The following is an 18,040-nucleotide window of genomic DNA, read 5'->3' as shown; positions in this document are numbered from 1 at the left end:
GGCTTAAACTTAGAATTGTCAAATGAGAAAAAGACTAAAAATATAAGATTTATTTACAAAATTAGAGTTAACGAAGTTAAGTTTGCACTAAAAAAGATGAAAAATGGGAAAGCTATGAGACTAGATAACATTCCAATTGAAGTTTAGAAATGTTTAGGTGATAAGGGAATTATATGATTAACTCATTTATTTAATACAATTGTAAAAACTAAGAAAATGCCAGATGAATGGAGGAAAAGCACTTTAATACCTATATACAAAAATAAAGGAGATATTCAAAATTGTAATAACTATTGTAGAATTAAACTTATGAATCATACGATGAAACTATGGGAAAAGGTAGTTGAACAAAAATTAAGGTTAGAAACAAAGATCTCAGAAAATCAATTTGGTTTTATACCTGGGAGATCTACCACAGAAGCTATTTATCTTTTAAGAAGATTAATGGCAAAAATTTAGGAAAAAGAAGAGGGACTTGCATATGATATTTATTGACCTTGGGAAATCATATGATATGATACCTAGGGAAGTTCTATGGTGGGTTTTAGAGAAAAAGGGTGTATGTAGTAGGTATACCGATGTCATTAAGGATATAGATGGAGAAACTAGAGAATTTCTAATCACCATAGGTATACATCAAGGATCTGCTTTGAGTCCTTATCTTTTTGCTTTAGTGATGGATCAATTGACTAAAAGTATTCAAAAGGAGGTTCCATGGTGCATGTTGTTTGCAGATGATATTGTATTAATTGACAAAAGTAGGGACGGAGTAGACACTGAGTTAGAATTATGGAGAAAAACTTTGAAATCTAGAGGCTTTAGGATAAGTAGAAATAAGACAGAATATATGAAATGTAATTTTAGTAATGATAGGAGGAATATTAGAGACAAAGTTAAACTTGATGATGAAGAAATAAATAGCACTCGTAGAATACCCTTAAAATTGAAAGTGAAGTTTTATAGGACAGCTATAAGACCAGCTATGTTATATGGATCGAAATGTTGGGCAACGAAGAAACATAATATCCAAAAAGTAAAAGTTTCTGAGATGAGAATGCTTAGATGAATGAGTGGTATAACATTAAATGATAAATTAAGTAATGAACGTTTTCGTGGTAAGTTAGGTGTAGCTCCTATAAAAGATAAGATAAGGGAGGGACGACTCAAATGGTATGGACACTTGCAACGTAGGCCACATAGTGCACCTCTGAGGAAGAGTAACTTAGTTACTGTGGGGGGCAATAGAAGAGGTAGGGGTAGACCTAAAATAACTTGGGAGGAGATAGTGAGTAAGGATTTAATATCCTTGAATCTACCAAAAGAAATGGTCCATGATCGCATAAATTAACGGAAAAGGATTCATATAGCGGACCCCACTTAGTGGGACTAAGGCTTGGTTTCATTGTTGTTGTTGTTTATGCCCCACATTCTTATAGGGGGCAATTAATGAACCAACTATTGTAGTCTTGGGCAACTTTCTTCTAGTGTCACCTATTATTACCTTAAATTTAGAGACCTCATTTATCAGTTTGCTCTTAGTGAGACCTCATTTATCAATTTGCTCTTAGTGAGGAACCTAAAGTGGTGATTGTGTTCAAAAAAGGGTTGAGGGATGAAATTAGAAAGCATATGATTTTGAAAATTCGAAACGTCCCACTACTCGGCTTTAATCCTTTGGAAGCAGAGAGATTTCTCCAGCTACCAACCACCACTTCCAATCTTAGTGTGTTTCATATGTCTAGATCAGCTTCTTCATGGTGAAAAGGTAGTCCTAGACCCACCCAAGATGTTCAAGACAAAACTCAAATTGTTAAGAATAAACAATCAAATAGCATAACTAGCCATACAAAGTGTTGCGTAATTGAGTATCATGACTACATAAATGATTTGCATATTATTAGAGGAATATTTTTTAATTCTTCAGTGGACATCAATAATCTTCTCATGAAAGGCCTTAGACTTGTCCTTAGTGACCTAAACACTATTGGAGCCTCTACACCAAAGATGGACCTTGACTTTGTCACCACCATTGGTTGTTTGGACTAGAAATGAACTTCAAGATGAGTCAACAACAAATAGGAAAGATATGATTGTCAACAACCTTGCTCCTCAACCTCAACCTCAACCTAGGGATAAGGAACAATTGGTTGCTTCAAAGTTCGTTGAAAATTCTTTAATCATAGATCCTACTGTTGAAAAATCCCCTTTGAGACTATTTCTCCTCCATTTAGTAAACTTGTGACTCCATCCCTCACATCTTCTCCCTCCACATCATCTTTAACCAAATTTGGTAAAACATTGTCCATCGTTCTAGAATATGGAACTAATGCATATTTGCTTGAGCTGCCAATAGAATTGGATATCAAATTCATTCTTGCTTGGAGGACTTTTTATTTTATCAAGGTCATTGCAGCCTTCTATGCTACTTGCAGTTGGAGGATTTTTAGGTTCTCTCCAATGGTGATTGACAATGCAATGCATTTTAGGCCACCTCTTGATTTTCCTGCATGTTCAACGTGATCCTACTCACAAAGTTAAAGCTACTAGGACACTTCAGAACTCAAGGTTGAGTTTCCTCTAACAAGGGGGGGGGGGGTATGATGAAGAACCATCAATGGAGAGCTTTAGATGTTTATATTGCAACAAGGATTTTTATTTAAGTTTGGGAAATTTTCTTGTTATTTTAGAAATTTAGCTACTCTAAGGTTATTTATGTATTCTATGTACTTAGAGGTTATTTTGTAATTTCTTGTTTTAGTCGGAGCTTTTTTGTAAATATTTGTTTTAGTTGTAATATTAGATGTATAAGGACTTCGTTTGTAATGTATGAAACAATGAGTTGTCAAATGTGAATCAAAATTCCCTGCCAATTTCCCTCTGTCATGCAGCCCTCCCTCTCATTGTCCTTCTTCTTCCTTCTTCCTCTCTCTTCTTCTTCATTCTTCTCCTTCTGTTCTTCTCCGTTTTGTTATTCTCTTGCTGCCTTCTTCTCTCTTCTTATCTTCTTCCCCTTCCCTTCTCTCTCATTTCAACAGCACCAAAGATTCCATGAACCAAACAGACCATAAGGACTTCCAAGGACTTAAGAGCTTTAAAATTTATAAATGAACAAGAAGAAATCCAAGACAAGTTGGGGAAGGGAAATACAAGGAGAAAAAATAAAGATTGTTAATGGTTATTGTTGAATAATTAGGTAAAATAAAAGACCTAAACTCAATGATAGGTCTCTCGCTCTATTTATAAAATATATCAAGTACAATAGGAATAACCATAATACCCTTACTCACACTTATTACTAACAAAACTCTTTACACATAATAATAATGCTAAATGACTAAATAACCATTAACACTCCCCCTCAAGTTGGGAGCATATATATCATATGTTCCTAGCTTGTTACAAATGAATTTCACACAAGCACCTCCCAAAGCTTTAGTGAACAAATTAGCAAGCTAAAACTCAGACTTCACATGAGTGGTTGAAATGAGCTTCTGTACAAGTTTCTCTCAAATAAAGAAGCAATCAACTTCAATGTGCATTGTCTGCTCATGGCAAACAAGGTTGGAGGCAATATGAATAGCAGCTCAATTATCACACATCAACTCCATAGGCTAAGAATGTGGAAAACATGGTTCTTTCAACATGTTCTTCAGCCAAACAAGTTCATATGTAGTGTGCGCCATAGCACTATATTCTGACTTAGCACTCGACCTGATCACCATAGTTAGTTTCTTACTTTTCCAAGATACCAAATTACCACCAACAAAGATACGATACCTAGTAGTGAATCTTCGTTTGGAAGGTAACCTATCCCAATCTGCATTTTTACATCCCTGAATATGAATGTGACCCTGATCCTGATATAAGAGACCTCTCCTTGGTGCACCTTTGAGATGTATCTCAAAATGAGAATTACTACATCCCAATAACTTGTTCTTGGGGAATGGAGAAACTAACTCACAACACTTGTTGCGAAGGATATATCTAGTTAAGTGACTGTGAGATAATTCAATTTTCCAACAAGTCTTCGATACCGACCTGGGTTAGGCTACAATTCATCCATATCTGGCACTAACTTACTATTGGGATCCATGGGTGTATCAAGAACATACTTCCTCTTATGACAAGACAGTTCCTGTACGATATCTCGATACTTCTATACCCAAGAAGTACTTCAATGGTCCCAAGTCCTTGGTCTAAAACTTACTCTATAGGAAAAGCTTTAGGTCCTAGATGTCTCAATCATCATCACTAGTGATTACAATGTCATTCACATACACAATAAGCAAAATCCTACCAGATATAGTATGACAATAAAATACAGAGTGATCTAATGCACAACGATGGAGGCCAAACTCAAGTACTATAGCACTAAAACGACCAAACCATGCTTTTGGAGATTGTTTTAATCCATACAATGATTTCTTAAGCCGACATATTGAGCCTAACTCCCCCCGAGCAACAAACCCAGGTGATTGCTCCATATATACCTCTTCATGAAGATCACTATATAGGAAAGTATTCTTCACATCTAACTAATGTAAAGGCCAATAACAAGTGGAGGCTAAAGAAATGAACAAACATATTAAGGCAAGTTTAGTGACTGAAGAGAATGTGTCTGAATAATCCAAAACATACACCTGAGTATACCCCTTAGCAACAAGGCAGGCCTTCAAACGAGCCATAGAACCATCGGGATTGACTTTCACATTGTATACCCAGTGACAACCAACCACAGACTTATCTGGAGGAAGAGGTACCAAATCCCAAGTATCATTATCATGTAGTGCATGCATCTTTTCAACCATTGTCGTCCTCCACCCAATATGGGATAGGGCTTCAGAAATAGATTTTGTATGAGCAACAAAAGACAAAGTGATGATAGGTCTCTCCCTCTATTTATAATATATGTCAAGTACAATGGGAATGACCATACCCTTACTAACTCACACTTATTACTAACGAAACTCTAACACATAATAATAATGTTAAATGACTAAATAACCATTAAAGTTATTTTAGTCACCTAGATATATGTATTAAAAAAATTGAAGAGAGAGGATAAAATAAACCAGTGTAAAAGAACTAGGCGGTAGAACCTAAAGGGAGAAAATATAACAAAATTTAAGGATAAAATGATCAAAGATGGTGATTGGACCATAGAGAATAGTGTACACACAAACACTCTTTGGAGTAAGATAGCTAGCTCTAAAAAGATAGCAAAAGAGATTCTACGTGAATCAAGAGTAAAGAAAGAAAGTTGGTGGTGAAATAAAGATGTCCAAAAAGTCGTAAAGACAAAAATAATTTGGTATAAAATATGGCACAAATGTATAAACATGGATAACTTTGAAAAGTATAAAGAGGTGAGAAAATATGCCAAAAAAAGACCATTAATAAAGGAGATATTCAAAATTGTAATAGCTATTGTGGAATTAAACTTATGAGTCATACAAAGAAACTATGGGAAACAGTAGTTAAACAAAGATTAAAACTAGATCTAAAGGTCTAAGAAAATCAATTTGGTTTTATGCCTAGGAGATTGACTATAGAAGCTATATATCTTTTAAGATGATTAATAAAATAGTTTAGGAAAAAGAAGAGGGACTTGCATATGGTATTTATCGACTTAGAGAAAGTGTATGATAGGATACCTAGGGAAGTTTTGTGATGGGTTTTACAAAAAAAGAGAGGTACATATGATAGGTATACTGATGTTATTAAGGATATGCATGATGGAGTAATAACTAGTGTTAGGACTATGGGTGGAGAGAGTTGAGAATTCCCAATCACAATATGTGCACATCAAGGATCTGCTTTGACCCCTTATCTTTTTGCATTAGCGATGGATGAACTGACTAGGAGTATCCAAAATGACGATCCATGGCGTATGTTGTTTGCAGGTGATATTGTCTTGATTGATGAAACTATGGGTGGAGTAAAGTCTAAGTTAGAATTATGGAGAAAAGCTTTAGAATCTACAGGCTTTAGGATAAGTAGAAATAAGACAAAAATTATGAAATGTAATTTCAATAATAGTAGGAGGAATACTGAAGACATAGTTAAACTTAATGATGAAGAAATCAATAGCACTAGTACATTGTGATAGCTTGAATCTATTATGCAAGCTAAGGGAGAAATGGAAGAGCATGTAATACATAGAGTTAAAGCGGGTTGGGCAAAATGGAGAAGTGTTCCAAGTGTGCTTTGTGATCGTAGAATACCCTCAAAATTAAAAAGGAATTTCATAGGATTGCTGTAAATCCAACTATGCTATATGTATCAGAATGTTTGACAACTAAAAAGCAGCATATCCAAAAAGTAAAAGCTGTCAAGATGAGAATGCTTAGATGGATGAGTGGTGTAACATTAAAAGATAAATTAAGAAATGAACATATTCGCGGTAAGTTAGGTATAGCTCTTGTAGAAGATAAGATGAGGGAGGGACGACTCAGATGGTTTAGGCACTTGCAACATAAGCCACATACTGCGTCAATGAGGAAGAGTAAGTTAGTTACTATGAGGAGTAGTAGAAGATGTAGGAGTAGATCTAAAATAATTTGGAATGAGATAGTGAGTAAAACCAATCCCACCTAGATTGACTTAAGGCTTAGTTTGTTGTTTGTGATTGTAGTATTATTAGTGTGTTAGTATTATGTTAATAATTGAGAGTTAGTAAAGGTATTATGGTCACTAGAATGTACTTGATATATATAAATGGAAGAAGAGACCTATCACTAAGTTATGTCTTCTGTTTCACTCTAAATTTAAACATTGTATCAAGGCAATATCCAACCTAAACCCTACCACCACCACCACCAAACCAGACCCTAAACCCTACCACCAAACAAAACACTAAACCTAGCCATCCTATGCAAATCAGTTAGTATAGGAGGATCGACCACACTCCTACAGTTTAGAAACGAGTACAGGGATTGCTAGAAAAGTCATCCATTGCCGGAAAATGCTCTGGCCATTGCTGTCCTTCTCAAGACCTTCAAAATGCTTCCGTATTTCATAAAACCAACCATATAACAAACAACAGAACCCCCCCCCCCCCTATCTATAGACCTGCAAAACCCCATTGCTAGAACATCCTCATGTGCCCCCACGCACTGCTTGACTGCCCGCAATGCCAACCCCACACGCCAGAATGTAAGACAATTTCCAGCCACCTTTTTCTGCATTTCTTCTCCAGAATGTCTTGATTTCTTCCATAGACCTTAATGTCAAGCTAATGGGCATGCTTTTTATTCAAAAATCCAACCCTTTTCGACCATCCACTCATGGCAATCAGGTGCTGTTGTTCAGTATTAATAAAGTCAAATTGGTGAATCTCTTGGAGCAGTGGCAGCACTCATGCATTGGTTTTTTGGGGCTGTGGCAGAGTTATACTAGGTTGTTGGTGACTTGTCCATGGTTGTGTGGGCAGTTTACCTTGTTCATGGTTGTTCTAGTTAGTTCGATTGTTCCTCGTTTGGTTTAGTTTGTGAGTGTTGGGATGGAGTCCATGAATCCCAATTTCCATCATCACTGCCACAAATAACAACCAAAAGTTGGATGGAAAGAATTATGTTCAGTGGTCTTAGGCTGTTAGGTCTATTTAATAGGGTTAGGAAAATCTGACCATTTGTTCCATTATGGGCCCTCTAATGAGAAGAGAAAAGTGTGGACTTAGGAAGATGCTTTGATTGTTTCCCTCTTGCGAAACTTGATGGAACCCCAAATTGCACAAATGTGCATGCGTCTGGATGCATGCAAGAAGATCTAGGATTATTCAAGTTGCTACATTCCAGTAACATTACACGTATATAGAATTTATCCCTGAAGTACTTTCAATTGCAACAAGGAGATAGGAGTGCTAGTATTTTGCAAAGATGAAGCATATTCATAAGGAGCTCAACATCGTGCAACCTATAACCGTCAATGTTCGCAAGATGTAAAGCCGATATTTGCAAGATGTAGAAGCAAGGCTAGAAAATGATAGTTCTTCATGTTCTAGTGGGTTCAAAACCTGAGTTTGAAGCAATCCAATCTCCGATACTCGGTAGTGCAGAGTTTCCATCATTTGCAGATGTTTATTCTCACATCCCCCATGCTTCCTTGAGTACACATTCCCCTGCCCTTGCAGTTGGGTCTGAGAGGACACCCTTTGCCACGTCGGTTGATTCTGGTTTTCAACCAAGCAGTCACAGAAGTTATCAAGGTGGTAGCCATGGTGGAAGAGATGAACAAGGTAGAAGCACTCCTTGAAAGTGCGCTCATTGTGGATGAGGAGGTCAAAGTATGGAGCAGTGTTGGGATCTCCATGGTAATTCTTCTTGTGTTGCCTGTCATCCAATACATCTCACTCTAGCCCTTGGGTTATAGATTCCACAGCCGCCGCTGATCCTATCACAGGTATATCTAATTTCTTATCTACTCTCCAGTACCCTGAAAACTTACCTTGCGTCATTTTTGCTAATGGATCGACCAATGATGTTAAGGGAATTGGGATTGAGTCAGAGTATAAAGCCACGGCTCACACTACATGCAAGTTTGTTTGGTTGAAAAACAAGTTGGAAATTTTGGGTTTTCCACATTCTCAATCTATGGAGTTGATGTGTAATAATCAAGCTGCTCTTCATATTGCCTCCAACTCGGTCTTCCATGAGCGAACAAAACCCATTGAAGTTGATTGTCAATTTTTTTCTGGAAGAAACCTGTGCAGAAGCACATTATCACTACTTATGTGATATTTGATATGCAACTTGTTGACTTGTTTACCAAAGCTTTAGGGTACTTGTGTTAAATTTATTTGTAACAAGCTAAAGGATATGAATATGCTCCAGCTTAAGGGGGAGTGTTAAGGGTTATTTTAGTCATTTATTATTGCTAGTGTGTTAGCATTTATTTAATAACTGAGAGTTAGTAAGGATATTATGGTCATTAGAATGTACTTGATATGTATTATAAATAGAGGAAGGGACCTATCACTGAGTTAGGTCTTTTGTTTTACTCAAAGTTTCAACAAGATGAACAAGGAAAGTAAAGGAAAATACACACACACACACACAGAATGTGAAAAAGGAGATGGGTACAGAACTCTAATTCTTCATTTATAACTCTCTATACAGCCATAACCTTGCATGTAGGAAAACAAGAAAAACACTAACATAAGCCCATAACTTAGGCTCTAGACCCAATTTTATAATGCTCAAGCTCAAACATGGCAAAAAAAGAACTAATTTACCTAATGACAATAAATTCCTAAATAACTAAACTCATATGAAAATCTATTTTTCTTTTCAACGAAAAAGAAGAAAGATTTATATATGAAGATGCTAAGACAAGCATCAAGAAGTACATACAAAGAACAACCAAATCCGCACCAACAACTAATATGATCATATGAGCATCAATGTACCTCCACCAACTATAAGATTGTTGACAAATTATGAATCCTAAATACTAGAAAAAGAAAAATAAAATGTTTGTACAAAAGTTGGGATTCTTCTCTGTTAAGGATTTTTAATTATGAAACTCCAAGCCTTTCTTTGGATTTCCTTCAATAAACATCTTTGCCAAGCTAGAAGTGCATCTTTTATAGGCCTTGCATAAACCTACGAAAAACCCATCAAGCTATACACCATCACCCAAATAGTAGTTATAGGTAATGAAGGAGTAAATGATTTACTGATTACACCTCCCTCTAGCATGTGCAGCTTGGATTCACCAAGAGAAATCCCTTTCTTTGTAAATTAATCTGTGATAGCCCAAGAGTAAAAAATATAGAAGGGAAAAAAAACTAAAATATTATATCAATGACTCAAACGCATTTAAGTCACAGGTAGCTAGAAGACTTCGAAAAACAGTTTGATGGTCACATAACAAATCAAATGGTGGCAAAAACTAGACAGCATGTTCGATATTCTCTTTAAAGAATGTTTTTCTTCATAGAGAGTTAAATAAAGTCCACATGGGTAAAGCCAGAGAAAGGCAGGAAAATAAAAGGTTAGAAAAGGTTTTAGAAATAAACGGAGATTATGTTTGTTCCTTTCGGATCTTGGACAAGCTCATAATATAGATGGACTCAAATGGTGCTTGGCAGCAACAAATGGGATCTAAAACCTTGGATACAATTTGAGAATCACAACTAAACAAAGATGAAACCTGTGAAAATAAAATTCAATGTTCAGAGATTCTATATATTGTAGTTGTAGAGGGGAAAAAAATGCATCCATTTTTTTTCTGCAAAAGTTGAATTTGGTTTTATCTTTTCCCCCTGATGGAGATCGTCTTCTAGGATTAACCACAAAAATCCATCTACTAAACTATCTTTATAACAAAGTTTACTTCCATTGAGATGTTGAAGAAGAAAATAATATTTCCAATAAATAGATAAGTCAAAATACCTAGTCGTTCAATGACTGCCGAAAAGGCACTAATTGCCTCAAATTGAAACACAATGAGTGAGAAATCTTCGAGGATGTGATTGAAAGCGGATACAGATTGATTTATGACACCAAACTCAATTTTCCCTAAAAAATACATTGGAGCAACAACTGCCGCAGGAAGAATCTGAATGAAGTATCGGTAGCCACGAGTGAAGAAATCTAAATTCCTTGTAGATATCAATAATCTCTGCCAAACAGCGAACAAAGAAATAAGTTAACGTAAAAATCAATGTATGATAAGAATGAACCAACATGATATTACAACCACAAAATATGTCCAGTAATACAATAAAAGAAGCGGTAAAAAGATTCCAGATGAATAAAAAAATATAAATTGGAATGTTTAAGGAAATAAGGTAACTCCTATGAGAAGCCATGCATGAAAAAATTTAGGCAAACAGCTAAAAAAGAAAAAGGCAGCTTAGTAATGCATTCAATAGGGAGGTTTGTCTGCAGCATGAATCCACCTCTTATATGTAATCTTCACATATAATCACAGCAAAAGATTGGCAGCATCGCCAAAACTAACCAAAATATGTAGACACCACCTATACTCTATGCCACCAGACTCTAGGCTCAAACATAGGGCTATGGCATATCCTATCTGCGCATGGTTGCATATTAAAGTTGCTACTTTGGAAGCAAAAGATATGATGGCAAAGTCCACCACTTCAAAGTAATATTATGATAAAATAGCAATAACTTACATTTAAACAGTATGATTTCACAGGAAAAAAAAAAAGAAAAGGTGGCCTATCGTTTTAAAGGAATAAATGAAGTTTAATCAGGTTTTCAGTTCTATTGAAATAGATCAGCACTGTTCATAAGTTTTAGGTAATGACATTTGCCAAGTATACTCACGCAATATCAACACTAGATACGGTTGATTTTGTTCAACAATATTAGGGGAGCATTGCCTAGGTTATTTACCTGTATTTCTCACTCGTTTATATGTGAAACATGTTTCTTACACTCCATAGAGATTTCTCCCCCCTTTTAATGCCTTATTGTTCTGGGATCTGTTAGCTATTATCAAATGTTGCTTTGTGATATTTAGGCATCACCATTTCTCTTAAAACACAAAAGCATCTGTTGCAAGCATCGCCATGAGTCCGTGACCAACACAACACCACCAAAGAGAAGCACCTTGGTTGGTTCAAAGCAACCTTCAAGGGATCTTTCCAATGCTCAAGTTAGTAAAGAAAAAGTTCAAGCAGCAAGATGACAGGAAGAATGGAGAAGAAAGATGCCCAGCCTCTGCTTGCCCTCCTTGTCTATCCTTTGTGAATGGATTTGTTAGGGCCCTTGGATGCATAACTCCTGGTGATCCATCATTTGGGCGTTAAAGGGCCAAGCTTGTTCAGGCCCTTGTTCTTGCCTATGCTCACTTGTCTTCGACGGTTGTACCCATTCACTTTGTAACCATCATTGAAATAGTAGCATAGGACTTCTATTTTGAGTTGAGTGACCTCCAAAAAATAAGAGGGATTAAGACTACTCGCACATAGTGATCTTTCCTAGTGCTAGAGCTAGAATAGCATAGAAATCTGTTTAGGGGATGTTGAGCATTCATCACTTACTAGCAATTGTATTTCTGTTCAGCCTACTTCCCTCCCTCGTTAAACATTCATTAGATATGAAGGTGTAACAAGATGAATCACACTGCATTGCCATTGTTAATAGTTATTTAGTCATTTAGCATTATTATTATGTGTTAAGAGTTTTGTTAGTAATAAGTGTGAGTTAGTAAGGTTATTATGGTCATTCCTACTGTACTTGACATATATTATAAATAGAGGGAGAGACCTATCATTGACTTTAGGTCTTCCATTTTACCCAATTATTCAACATGGCATCAAAGCATGATTTTGAAACCTAAACCCTAATTGTTACCACCACCATCAAAACCAAAGCCTAAAACTCAAAATCCGCCGCATATCTACCATCATAGAAGAATTTCCTGCAATACTATAGCCCTAGAAAAGAGCCAGCAGCAGCCAAAAGTCAGACCAGTCACTGGAATTTTCTGGGCAACACTGCCAGCTCGAGAACATCAAATCTACTGTAGATTTCACAAAAACAACACCATAGTCACCCACAGACACTGCAGATCAGCACTTCACTGAAATCCCACCAGGCAGTGTCCCACGCACCCTCACACGCCGGTTGAAGGCTGCCAGGGCTGACTCCACCTGGCGGCACATAAAGCTACTTTCAGGCATGGTTTTGACCTGAAATCATCCAACAATAATCCAATCCCTCTATTAACATGTTATTGGAGTTTTTCGTGATGTTTTTTGTCCAAAGATCTCACCTTTTATAATTGCTCATGTGCAGCACCCAAGGCATGGTTGTTTGATGCTTCGTGAAGCTGTTTAGCAATGGTTATTGAATTTATTAGGTCTGAAATAATGGGATTTGCTTTGTTTTCTGATTCAATGTTCTAATTCCTTCTATATACCAAAATATCAAGCTGTTGGCCATGTGTTTTTTTGAAAAATCCATTCTTTGTTTTGACCATGCACTCGTGCTAATTCATTAGTTGTTGTTTGGTGCTAGTAAAAATCATTGGTGACTCTCTTGGAGCAGTGGTAGTGTTCATATCATCAGCTGTTTCTTGTGAGGCTGGGGCAGTGTCATATAAGTTTGTTGGTAATTTGTCCATGGTAGTTTTGGTGGCTCACCTCTCCAAGTTTTTTGGTGATTTTTCCATGGTAGTTTTGGTGGTTCACCTCTCCAATTGTTCCATTGCTGCATGTTGCCCTCTTGGGGCTGTGTCTGAGTTTCTTGGTGCTGTGGTAGCCTTGTACTAATTTATTTGTAACTTGTTCATGGTGGGTCACCTTGTCTGTGCTTGCTCCAATTGTTCCAGCAATTAATTGCATTATCATTGGTCTGAGTTTGTGAGTGTTGGGATGGAGTTTGCAAATCCCAAAATTATGGTTCCCTCATTAGTCACTTGTTTTAGTAAACCACGTACAGTGACTATATTAGAGGAGTATTCAAGGTTTCTACAGTATCAATCATCTCAATAAGCATCTTATCACATTGCATCTTTTGCGCAAAAAGGTAATCCTACAGTCTGTATGTCATCTGGTATCTTTCCCACTAGTCCTTGGTTTATCGATTCTATTGCCACTGACCATATAACAGGTGCAACAAACTTCATTTCTGACATCCAGTGTACTAAAAATCAACCTCAAGTTACCCTTGCTGATGTGTCCTTTATTGCTGTTAAGGTGATAGTAACAATAAATCATCCTACTACTTCCATCTCTCTTTCTTCTGCATTGTACATTCCTAAATCTCCTTTCAATCTCTTGTCGGTTAGTAAGCTTACAAAGTCACTAAATTGTTTTGACACTTTCTTCCGGATTCTATGGCTATTCAAGATCTAAAGACGAGGAAGATAATTTGCACGGGACATGAGGCTCATGGACTTTACTACTTTGAGTCGCCTTCCCCTCCTATTGCTTGCACAGTCGCAACTACACCACTTCAAATCCATTGTTGCATTGGTCATCCGTCCTTGGACAAGTTGAAACAACTAGTTCCTACATTGAGTTCTATGTCTAATCTTGAGTGTGTCTTGACAATTGGGAAAACATCATAGTGTTAGTCCTTTCATGCTAAGTTCATTATGATATTTGGGGTCCTAGTCACGTCACGTTGAAGTTGGGGTTTCGGTACTTTATTACATTTGTTGATGACTACTCTAGGACTTGGTTATATTTAATGAAAGAACATTCCTAGTTGTTTGATATCTTTGATGCCTTCTGTTCCCAAATAAAGAGTCAATTTGATATGCTAGTAAGGATACTTTGTAGTGATAATGCTAAGGAGTACTTCAATCCCCAATTCAGTACCTATATGACTAATTTTGATATGATCCATCGATCTTCTTATGCCCACACTCCACAACAAAATGGAGTTGCAAACCAGAAAAACAAACATACTCTTGAAGTCACTCATACCCTATTATATCAAATGAATGTATTGGCCTAACAAGGCTTAATCTCGTTTTGATAATAACAAACTAAGGATACTAATTGTGCTTTCAAGTTAAATTTCAGGTTTTATATTTCTCAAAAAGCACAATGATTAAACTTGGTAAAGATTGACTGAAGCTCAACTTAAATTTATAAGTCATGAAGAAAACAAGCTCACTGAAGTATTGATCAAGCTTGGACGACATTAAAGCTATAGTACATGAAGACTTAGGTTTTACTTGTATTTAAATATTCTTAGTCTCATGTAAGTACTCTTTAACTTCAAATTTGTTTATGAAACTCATAGGAATTAATATTGGACTTAGAGATCTGTTCATTAACTTGGAAAATATTTTTATAAAATCCAAAATTCTTTTTAAAGTAAAACAAACAAGTTTTAGAATAAAAAATATGGAAATGCACTAAGTTACAGAGTGTTCAGGCAACTAAGGCAAATTGCTCAGACGACTGAACTACTACTGCAATGTAGAAGAAATCAGAACATCAGGTCAGGTGACTGAACTCATGAGTTCAAGAGACTGAATTGCTACTACCAGTTCTAGAGCGCATATTTTAAATGGTTCAAGCGATTGAAGTTCATGTTTTAAACTTATGAACTGCGCTGATTTCTTTCCTAATTTGCAAGATATGGTTTCCAAAGTGGGGGAAAACGGTAAGAATTTTTCCTAAGCTATATAAGGCTTATTATTTGTGCATTAGGGCAACGAATACACATTCAGATACATTCAATACTCTTTGATTTAGACTCTGAAAGGCTGCTGTGCGTATTCTTCAAGCCCTAATTGATTTCTGATTCAATCTTTTGAATTTCTCAATCCACAAATCAAAAAAGCCTTGATTTCTTTGTGAGCTTCATTGCAAATTGTTGTTTAGAGTATATAGTGATTTTATCTTTGTACAAAATCTATCCTATTGTGAGGGTAATCTACTTGTACGAACAAATTGAATTGCTGTTTTGCAAACTGACGACTCGGGGATAGAGTTGTTGCCTAGCAAGAGGGTGTTCTTGCTAGAGAGGGGTCTCCACCTTCCAAAGGAGAGAGGTTGCTCCACCTATTGAACGGAGTGACTAAGGATAATCCTCACAGCAAGTTGTTTGGGGCAAGGACGCAGGCGGGAAGCTGAACCTTGTAAAAAATCCATGTGTTCAATCTTCTTTCCCTAACTCTCTTTAATTTTCTGCATACTTGTTCATTAACTGCTGTGTATGTTTTAAATTTATTGGGAAAAATTTGTTGAACACTGAGATTGGATCGGGATCGCTTGGATTAATTAAATTGGTTTGTGAATGCTTCGTATGGTTTAAGTTTTTGATTGAAACTCAGTTAATTGCTGAAACTTTGAAATAAATCTGATTAGCTAAGGTAAAGTTATTTTTGTGTTTGATTGTTCAATTATAACAAGGCTACTTGCTTGAGGTATATAGTTGAATCTTGTTTTAAATAAATACTTGGTCATTGTATAAATTCAAATTGAATATTTAAATATGCTGAAGGTAAAATTCAGATTGTGTTTTGAAATTTCATATATACCTAGGATTGCTTATTGGTATAGTCGTTCGCTGATTAGTTGTTGTATGGTGATTGAGATTGTGATTTAGATTGTTAAAAAGGTTTAAAATAAACCAAGCTTCTGCGTAATAAAATTTTAAATACCCAATTCACCCCCCTCTTGGGACTACACCATACTTTCAGAATGTCCCCAAAGTTTTTTGTAGTGATGTTGTGCTCGCAGCTTGCTCACTCATCAATAAAATGCCATCTTCTGTCCTTGGTGGTAAAATCCCATATTTAGTTATTTTCCCTTAGGCTCCTTTGTTCCCCCTTCCTCCTCGTATATTCAAATGTGCGTCCTTTGTCCATTAGTTAACTCCAGGAACGGATAAGTTGGATCCTCATGCTATCAATTGTATTTTTCTAGGCTATTCCTATTATACTCAAAAGGGATATTGATTTTATAGTCCTACTTTACATTCATTCTTTGTATCTTCTAATGTCACCTTTCTTGAGTCTACACCATACTACTCTAATTCCTTGAGTTCTGTTGACCTTGATGAGTCCCTTCCTCTGCCTCGCCTTGTATATCCAAACCTATTATCTGTGCCCAATTCTCCTACATCTTCATCCAGTTTGAGTCCTTCTCATCACATGGATCATCCCCAATTTGCAAGTATACACACAGCGACACAAAGGAGGAGAGCCTTCTCCAGCTTCTACTACTACTCCTGTAGTTCCTTTGTCAAATGATCATATTTCACATGATGTTGATCATCCTATAGCTGTTCAGAAAGGTAAACACACTTGTACATAGTATCTGATCTCTAATTTTGTTTGTTATAATTTCTTGTCACCCTCGTATTACTATTTTGTTAGTACTCTGCCTTCTATTACTCTTCCAAAATCTATTTCTAAAGCATTATCTCACTTTAGGTGGAGGGTGACAATGGTTGAAGAGATGCGTGCACTATATGATAATGATACTAGGGATATGGTACATCTTCCTCTTGATAAGTCCGTGGTTGGTTGTCGCTGGATGTACAATGTGAAAGTCAATCCTAATGGTTCTATGGCTCGTTTGAAGGCCCGACTTGTTGCTCAGGGATATGCTCAAGTGTATGGTTTGGACCATTCAAACACATTCTCTCTAGTCGCTAAACTTCCCTTAGTACATATGTTCATCTCTTCAGCCACCACTTGTCATTGGCCTCTACATCAGTTAGATGTGAAGAATGCTTTCCTACATGGTGATCTTCATGAGGAGATATATATAGAGCAACCACCTAGGTTTGTTGCTCAGGGGGAAGCAAGCTCAATACATTGTTGGCTTAAGAGATCATTATATGGATTAAAACAATCTCCAAGAGCATGGTTTGGCCGTTTTAGTGATGCAGTACTTTAGTTTGGCATCCGTCAATGTGCAGTAGATCATTCTGTATTTTATCGTCATACTCCATCGAGCAAGATTTTGCTTATTGTGTATGTGGATGACATTGTGATCATTGGTGATGATGATCGAGACATCCAAGACCTACAGCTTTTCCTACAAAGTAGGTTTTAGACCAAGGACTTAGGACCGTTGAAGTACTTCTTGGGTATAGAAGTATTGAGATCTCGTATAGGAACTATCTTGTAACAGAGGAAGTATGTTCTTGATCTTTTAGATGAGATGCAAGGTTAATAGAATCAAGATTCTAAGTGGGGTTGTTGGAGGGATCTGCAGGATCGAATTGTAGAATCGGATTGAGAATCCTAAGGTTCTACTTTCAATGTAAAATAAATATTAAAAAATTATATATGTGGAACTTATGACAAGTCTTAAGACTAAAAATTTAGTTAGAAATTCCGTGAGTATAAGAAGTTAAAAATACGATAAAAAGTTCAAACAATAAAAAGAAGAAAAAGAAGAAGAGCAAGAAAAGGAGAATAAGATGGAGAAAAACAGTGCTCACTATTGAGTCTTTTCAAGAAGCAAAAAATCTGTTTCAAAGCATATCTTTGCAGCTCTGCTGGGCCGGCTAGCTTGGCTCTTTTCTTGGCTGCTTCTGATCAAACAAGAACTCTGTGTTGAAGAGGACTGACATGTTCTTGTCAAACA

General features: G+C 36.4%; 1 protein-coding gene across 2 annotated transcripts in view; it reads right to left on the bottom strand.

Annotated features, from left to right (window-relative positions):
* Positions 1 to 18,040, bottom strand: part of LOC131145007 (ABC transporter D family member 2, chloroplastic) — a 56,642-nt gene that overhangs the window by 21,430 nt on the left and 17,172 nt on the right. For both annotated transcript variants that reach the window (XM_058094026.1, XM_058094027.1), the window contains exon 6: positions 10,395 to 10,623. In XM_058094026.1, the coding sequence (XP_057950009.1) occupies positions 10,395 to 10,623 (229 nt within the window). The remainder of the gene's footprint in view (positions 1 to 10,394; positions 10,624 to 18,040) is intronic.

The sequence above is a fragment of the Malania oleifera genome, chromosome 12 (genome assembly GCF_029873635.1).
Source record: "Malania oleifera isolate guangnan ecotype guangnan chromosome 12, ASM2987363v1, whole genome shotgun sequence".
NCBI classification, from domain to species: domain Eukaryota; kingdom Viridiplantae; phylum Streptophyta; class Magnoliopsida; order Santalales; family Ximeniaceae; genus Malania; species Malania oleifera.
This window is presented reverse-complemented; position numbering and strand designations above follow the sequence as displayed.